Below are 8771 nucleotides of genomic sequence, written 5' to 3' on the forward strand. Positions count from 1 at the left end.
TGAAGTGACATGTTTTTTCTACATTTTGAGAATCTGTTTGTACAACTTAATAGAATTATGTTTTATATGTGAAAATATAGGTGCAATTTTAAAATAGCCCTTCATTTTAACTGTAGAAATGCTCTTTATGAGGAGGGGAGTTAAAATTTATAAGCACTTATATATGGAATAGTTTTTCTGCTGAACAAATAACTTCTATTAGTTTGCAAATTGAACTTGCATTTACATCATCTCTCAAATCACGAATTTAGAAAATGGATTCTGGCTATTACAAATTAATTCTGTCGTTAGAAACATTATGACAGACTGTTTTATAGCAGTACCTATGCAGTTAAATTGGATTAAACTTAATGTTCTTGAGATGTAAAATTATTACAGCAAATTGTGTTGAAAATTAGGCTTCTCAATGTTATTCTTTTAGGCCAAGTGTTCCTTTTGAAAATTTCAGCTTCTGTATCTTTTATTTTGATTTAGTCTCTCTGGTCCAAGAAGGAGAACTCGCACTGGTAGATCTTGGCCATTAACGTTGCAACGTTTGAAAAAAAGACGAGGCCGTGCTTCACCTAGAACCTTTCAGGCCCAGACATCAGAAAGTGGAAATGATAATGATGAAAAAGATGATTGCCAGTATGAAGGACTTGATACGGAAATCATCAATGATCAGGATATGCACCTGAATCATTTAAAATCATCAATTACTAACTATTTTGGTGCTGCTGGTAGACTTGCCTGTGGTGAAAAGTATCGAATCCTGGCTCGTCGAGTAACTCTGGATGGCAAAGTGCAGTACCTAGTGGAATGGGAAGGAATAACTGCATCTTGATTCCTTGTAAAATTCAAGTTTCTTTTAGAAGCTTAGTTTATCTTGTGAACTCTTGAACTTTTGAAGCTGATCTTCAGACAGATATTAAGGTCTTAATGTGTCTCTGCTCCTATGTATTTTTAGTAAATTTTATTCCTATGCAACTGAGATCTTTTAAACCCTGGGAGTGGGTAATTTTGAGTGTAAATGTTAATTAGCCATAATCTTCAATATTTTCAGGAACCATTTGCAATATTTTACAGTGACTTTTTCCACTCAGGCTTGATCTAAGAATTTTGGTGCTACTGCTTACAACGGTGTACTTAAACAATACCTGCAGGGATTAATTGATCTGTAGGTCAGTCTGTACCAAAATGAAGTTTGAAGTTATGTAATTTTTTAATATTGTCTGTAGTGTTGGTAGATGTTCTCAGATTTTTGTGTTGAATTCACAGGGTGAACAGAGTATTGCCTTTTGATGTAGCTGTACTGTACCTGGCAACTTTGTACCTTAATGATCACATTGATACCTCTGGAATTTTAAAAAATATTATCCAGGATTGTTTTTAAAACTGGCAACTTTTTGTAATGCTAGTGTAAGCAAATTTGTTAGTTATTGCCATGTGTTTCTAAATAATTTGAAATGGGCTGGTTTAGCCAAAGAATAAAGAATTAAATTCACACAGGTTTTGAAGTAGAAATTGGGAAGCATATAGTTTTTCAAATATTCACATTAAATTTACATACAATATTGACATCATCTCATTCCACAATCCGCACCGTTCCCCCCCCCCCTCCCTCTTCACTTCTGTTGTTCTGCCTTTTCATATTTTAGTGAATCACCTTCATTTATTTCCGGGTGTCTAAGGTTCCAGTTCTTATTGGACTGAGATTCCGTGGGCACTGGTGCACTGTCAGTTTTGGATCAGAGTTGCTGCCTTCAGCATTGGGACGTGGGTATTGCTAGCTGATTTTGCCCATCATTAGTTTCCCTGCGCTTGAGATGGTCAGACTTTCTGAACCACTGTAGCCCATGTGGTGAATGTGCACCCAGAGTTCCAAAGGATTTCAATTCAGTGAGAATGATGTATCTAATTCTGAATGGTTGGGAGTGTGGGTGAAATTTGGAGGCAATTATGCTCCCATGCACCTGCTACCCTTGCCTTTCCAGATGCTGGTTGCTCTGGGTTTAGGAGGTGCTTTCAAAGAAGCCCTCATGAGTTGCTGCAGTAGAAAGCAGATATTGTAGCTATGGAAAGTGGAGAAGTTGGATGGTTAGGCTAGTGAAACTAACTCTACTTCATCTGCAAAATACATTTGCATTTCGCTCCCCCTTGTGCAATGCTGCAAGAGATTAACTAGTATTACTTCAAAAATTTGCCCTTGTGGGCTGCTTACCTTGGATGGTGTTGAATTTCATGCAGCTGCATCAAAGCAGGCAAATGAAGAGATTCCATCACATGACTTGTGATTTTCAGAGGTTGGAGAGGTTCTGGGTTGTCAGGCAGTGAGCCAAAGGCACAAAATGGTTGGCCTCTGAACTGCACTAGTAGCTATGGAGTTTGTGGCTGATCTGGTTGAGTTTCTGTCAATGGTAACCTCCCAGGACATTAAGACTTCATAAAAACCAAACTGAGCCTCTGTGGTTATTGGTGGGTAAATGCTCTTTGATAGCATTGTTGATTCCTCCTCCCCTCACTTGGATTTGGAGCAGGTTGACAGGGAAGTAATTGGCGAGGGTGGGTAAATATTATTGTAGTAGTTACACTGGGACAGCTTTATCCGAGGCACAACCAGTGCTGGAATAACGTGCAAATAGGCATTACTCAGGTTTAAATGAATAATGGCAAAATTATAACTGACTAGCACAGGAAAAAGTATACACTGATAAATCAACCTCTGTATTGCTACCTAATGGCCAGAGCAAATAACTACATAATTTACAACAACTGTTTACATACAAGATTTCCATTCTAAATGCTTACAAAGATTGTTTCGACTTTGAATTGTTGACATAAAAACATGACCAAAAATTGTGATAAAGTACAGAAGTGCAAGATTTGAATTAATATTCGTCAATCTCTTGAGGCATTGTGCAAGGGGGAGTGATGACCAAGTGTGGTCTTCAGATGAAGCAGGGTTAGATGATTGGACTAGAACATGCTGACTCACCAGTATAAAGCCACCCATTCCATTTTATATACCATTGAACTCTATTGAAGTTTTATGTCATTTGGGAGGCAAATTGAAGTTGTTGGGCAATAGTTTTAGTATAGGCTGAGGAGCTGGGTAATGCAAAACTTAGATGCCACGGTGCCACTGGCATTAGGGTGTAATTTACATAGAATGTTTATACATGGGAATACACTAAGGGGTAAATGAAGTGAGAGATCTTGGCATACAAGTACACAGGTCCCTGAAGGCAGTAGTTCAAGTAGACACGGTTGTAAAGAAGCTATATGGAATGCTCTCCTTCATTGGCAGAGGTATAGAATATAAAAGTAAGGATATAATGTTGGAATTGTATAAAACACTGGTGAGGCCACAACTGGAGTATTGTGTGCCGTTCTGGTCACTACATTACAGGAAGGATGTAATAGCTCTGGAGAGAGTGCAGAGGAGGTTTACATCAGAGGAGATTCCATCACGTGACTTGTGATTTTCAGAGGGAGAGGTTCTGGGTTGTCAGGCAGTGAGCCAAAGGCACAAAATGGTTGGCCTCTGAACTGCACTAGTAGCTATGGAGTTTGTGGCTGATCTGGTTGAGTTTCTGTCAATGGTAACCTCCCAGGACATTAAGACTTCGTAAAAACCAAACTGAGCCTCTGTGGTTATTGGTGGGTAAATGCTCTTTGAAAGCATTGTTGATTCCTCCTCCCCTCACTTGGATTTGGAGCAGGTTGACAGGGAAGTAATTGGCGAGGGTGGGTAAATATTATTGTAGTAGTTATTGTTGCCAGGGTTAGATAAGTGTAGCTATGAGGAGAGATTGGATAGGTTGGGGTTATTTTCCTTAGAACAAAGAAGGCTGAGAGGTGACTTGATTAAAGTGTACAAAATTATGAGGGGAATAGATAGAGTGGACAGGATAAAATTGTTTCCCTTGGTGGAGAATTCTAGAACCAGGGACAGATGAGATGCATCCAAGGATGCTGAGGCTAGTAAAGGTGGAAATTATGGAGGTACTAGCTTCCAATGTTCCTTAGGAACTGGAGTCGTGCCAGATAACTGGAGAATTGCAAATGTTATACTCCTGTTCGTTAAAGGGCATAAGGATAAATTCCCCAACTACAGGCCAGTCAGTTTAGTATCAGTGGTGGGAAAGCTTTTAGAAATGATAACCTGGGACAAAATTAGCAGTCACTTGGATAGGTGTGGATTAATTGAGGACTGTCAGCATAGATTTATTAAAGGCAAATGAATGTATCTAACTTGATTAAGTTTTTTGTTGAGGCAATACATTGATGACAGTAATGTAGTTGATGTGTACGTGGACTTCCAAAAGGCATTTGATAAAAGTGTCACAAAAAAGGCTTACCAACAAAGTTGAAACCGATGTAATAAAAATGGCAATAGCATGGATAGTAAGCTGGCTGAGTGACAGGAAGCAGAGTAGTGGCGACAGGTTGCTTTTGGACTGGAGAAAGGTCCAGCGGAGTTCCCTAGGGGCTGGTATGAGTAGCACTACTTTTCTTGATATATATTAATTACTTTGCAGGGTGTATAGGTGTAATTTCAAAATCTGGAGCTGACACAAAATTTTGAAGTATTGTGAATCATGAGTAGGATAGTGATAGAATTTAAGAGTATATGGACAGGCTGGTGAAATGGGCAGACACTTGGCAGATGAAGTTTAATACAGAAAAATGTTAAATAATACATTTTGGTAGGAAAAGTGGAGAGAGACTAAAATAAAGGGGAAGGTTCTGAAGGGAGTGCAGGAATAGAGATCTGCGGGTATATGTGTGCAAATTGTTGAATCTAGCAGGGCAGGTTGGAAAAAATGTCTAGAGGGGTATATGGGATTGGGAGCTTTACAAATAGAAGCAGAGAGTGTACAAAAGGGATCAAGTTACAATAAGTCATGTGATCAGCCTCAACTGGAATATTGTGTCCGATTTTTAGAACCACATTTTAGGACGGATGTGAAGGCAAGTTTTATGAGAATGATTCCAGAGATGAGCATCTTCAGTTGTGTGGAGGAGCTGGGGTTGGGAAAATTTAATAGAGGTGTTCAAAATCATCAGGTGGTTGAGTAGATAGAAGGAAGGGTCAAGAGGCAGAGAACAGATGTAAGGTGATTGATAAAAGGACCAAAGGCAATATGAGGAACAATACAGCAAGTGATTAGGATCTGGAATGCCCTGCCTGAGAGTGTGATGGGGTTTCAAAAGGGAATTGGATAAATACTTAAACAGAAAAAAATGGAAGGTTTGTGATGGATAGGCAACAACAACAAGTTGAGTTCAAAAAGGGCATAGAGAGCAGCAGACAGTTCAGTTTAAAAGAGAGCGGAGAATAGCGGAAGCATCAGTTTGAAAAGGTACAGAGGGAGGCAGAGACTTCAGTTTAAAAAGGGTGAGGGGAGCAGCCATTCTGAGGACCGACCAGGTCCTGAGAAATGTCGAGGTCTGATGCCACAGGGAAACAAGTAAGTGATTGGTTAGTGACTATTTTGCTTGTTTACCTTTCAAAACTCAGGTAAGTTATTATAATTGTGAGGTTTTATAAGATTTATAAGTAAGGTTTATCACCATTGGTAAGGTGTACTAAGCATAGGTAGGGTTGATCAATATTACTAAGGTTTATTAATAATGCTAAGTTTTATTGGTATTAGTAAGGTTTTATTAATATTGGGACGGTTTATTACCAGTAGTAAGGTTTAATCTCAGTCACAAGGTTATCAGTTAACAAATAGAGAAGTGGCAGGGCTGCTCCAACCTCAAGCGTGCCCATCCTGTGCAATGTGGGGACTTCAGGACACTTCCCATATCCTGGATAATGACTTGTGCAGGAACGATCATCATTTGCAGCAGCTTGAGCTTCAGGTTGTGGAATTTGAGCACAGCTGTTGTCACTGTGGAGAATCTGTGAGATTGAGAGTTATGTGGATAGTATGTTTATAGATGTGGTCATCCCGCAGCTTTAAAATATGCAGGGAGACTGGGAAGGGGTGACCACCAGACAATGAAAAAGGAACAGGCAGGTAGAGTGGGAGCCCCTGAGTGCATCCCATTCTCCAACCACACTGATGAGAGTGATTGTTCATCTGGGGAGTACAGCCATAACCAAGTCCAAGGCACCGTGGGTGGCTCAGCTGTACAGGGGTTGGGGGGCACAAGGAAGTCTGGAAGATCAATAGTGATAGGTGATTCGATAAGAGAATAGATAGGCATTTCTGTGGCCAAAGACGTGAATCCAGGATGGTGTGTTTCCTCCCTGGAGCCAGGGTCAAGGATGTCACCGAGCAGCTGCAGGGAACCCTGAGGGGGAGGGTAAACAGCCAGCAGCCCTGGTTCACATCAGTATCAATGACATATCTAGAAAGAGGGATGTTGTCCTGCAGTCTGATTTAGGGAACTAGGTTGAAAATTAGCAAGCAGGACCTGTAAAATAGTAATCTCTAGATTATTCCCAATTCCTGCGTAAGAGAGTACAGAAATAGGATAAGACAGATAAATGCATGGCTGGAAAGGTGCCCAGGAAGGAGGGCTTTATATTCTTGGGACACTGGGGCCAGCTCTGTGGGAGATGAGACCTGTACAGGCTGGATGGGTTGCACCTGAACAAAGCTAGGATAGAAAACAAACAGAAATACCTGGAAAAACTCAGCAGGTCTGGCAGCATTGGCGGAGAAGAGCAAAGTTGATGTTTTGAGTCCTCATGACCCTTCAACAGAACTAAGTAGAAATAGGAGAGGGGTGAAATATAAGTTGGTTTAAGGGGGAGGGGGAGGGAAGAAGGGGTGGGGGGGGTGTTGTTGGGACAAGCAAGCAGTGATAGGAGCAGATAACCAAAAGATGTCACAGACAAAAGGACAAAGAGGTGTTGAAGGTGGTGATATTATCTAAAAGAATGTGCTAATCAAGATTGGAGAGCAGGACGAGCAAGGTAGCTCTAGTGGGGGTGGGGTGAAATAAACCATGGGTGGAATACATTTAAAAATAATGGAAATAGGTGGGAAAAGAAAAATCTATATAAATTATTGGAAAAAACAAAAGGGAGGGGGAAGAAACAGAAAGGGGGTGGGGATGGAGGAGGGAGTTCAAGATCTAAACTTGTTGAACTCAATATTCAGTCCGGAAGGCCTAGTTGGAAGATGAGGTGCTGTTCCTCCAGTTTGCGTTGAGCTTCACTGGAACAATGCAGCAAGCCAAGGACAGACATGTGGGCAAAAGAGCAGGGTGGTCCGGACTGAATATTGAGTTCAACAACTTTAGATCTTGAACTCCCTCCTCCATCCCCACCCCCTTTCCGTTTCTTCCCCCTCTCTATTGTTTTTTCCAATAATTTATATAGATTTTTCTTTTCCCACCTATTTCCATTATTTTTAAATGTATTCCACCCATGGTTTATTTCATCCCACCCCCACTAGAGCTACCTTGCTCGTCCTGCTCTCCAATCTTGATTAGCACATTCTTTTAGATAATATCACCACCTTCAACACCTCTTTGATCTTTTGTCTGTGACATCTTTTGGTTATCTGTTCCTATCACTGCTTGCTTGTCCCAACAACACTCCCCCTTCTTCCCCGCCCCCCCTTAAACCAGCTTATATTTCACCCCTTTCCTATTTCTACTTAGTTCTGTTGAAGGGTCATGAGGACTCGAAACGTCAACTTTGTTCTTCTCCGCCGATGCTGCCAGACCTGCTGAATTTTTCCAGGTATTTCTGTTTTTGTTTTGGATTTCCAGCATCCGCAGTTTTTTGTTTTTATTAAAGCTAGGATAGAGATCCTTGCAGGGCTTTTTGCTGTTGTGGATGATTTAACTAACTCGGCAGGGGTGTAGGAGTCAGGAGATAAGATTAGAGAGCATTACCAAGGGGCACAGAATACGTATAGAGATAGATAGCACCAGAGGAGGGAATAATAAGTTAATGGGTGGGGTTAGAGTAAAGGTGACAGTAACAGAGTCTAAATCAGGGTTATTGTGCATGTATGTGCATGCATGGAATGTGGTAAATAACACTGGTGAGTTACAAGCACAGAATTTCATGTGCAGATATGATGTGGCATTAACAGGCTGGCTGAAAGGAGCACAGGACTGGGTGTTAAATATCCCTAGATACAAGGTAATCAGGAAAGAAAGGAAAGGAAGAAAAGGGGGAGGGGATGGTGGTGTCGATAAATGAGAGCATTGCATTGCTGGAGAAATAGAGTCTGTCCTTGATCCCTCTGGGGCATCCTAACTGGCTAGAACTCAGGAACAAAAATTACAATTACATTGCTCAGTGTATCCTATAGGCCACCAACTAGTGGGAATGATGTGGAAGAACAAGTTTGTAAAGAAATTACAGAGAGGTGCAAAAATTATCGAGTACTTATAATGGGGCACTTTAATTATCTAAATATAGACTGGGAAAGGAACAGCGTAAAGGGCAGAAGGAGGCAAGAGTTCCTAGACCGTGTTCAGGAAAAATTTCTTCAGTATGTTTCCAGTCCAGTGAGGAAGGAGGCATTGCTAGACCTGGTTCTTGGAAATGAGGTGGGCCAAGTGGACCAAGTGTCAGCAGGAGAACATTTAGGGGACAGTGAACATTTGTTATAAATACATATCTTCAAGAATGATTTTTTTTTAAATTGGAAGGACATTGAGTTATTTGGATACTTTCTTTGCAACTGACTTATGTTGTTTTTACAACTCACTGGGGATAGTGTGCTGTAATCAAGCCCCACTGTTCCCTGAGCTGTGACAATTATGAAAAAGTTTGATCAAACCACCAGACTGCCCCAATTTTACCCAACTGT

At 40.8% G+C, this 8771-nt stretch overlaps 1 protein-coding gene across 1 annotated transcript in view; it reads left to right on the top strand.

Moving 5' to 3' along the window:
• mtf2 (metal response element binding transcription factor 2) overlaps positions 1–1488 on the top strand; it is a 42570-nt gene extending 41082 nt beyond the window's left edge. Inside the window, exon 15 of the mRNA XM_078560796.1 lies at positions 475–1488. Within this exon, the coding sequence (XP_078416922.1) occupies positions 475–823 (349 nt within the window). The 3' untranslated portion in view covers positions 824–1488. The remainder of the gene's footprint in view (positions 1–474) is intronic.
• Positions 1489–8771: the final 7283 nt, after the last annotated feature.

Source organism: Cetorhinus maximus, chromosome 17 (genome assembly GCF_964194155.1).
Source record: "Cetorhinus maximus chromosome 17, sCetMax3.hap1.1, whole genome shotgun sequence".
Taxonomy (NCBI): domain Eukaryota; kingdom Metazoa; phylum Chordata; class Chondrichthyes; order Lamniformes; family Cetorhinidae; genus Cetorhinus; species Cetorhinus maximus.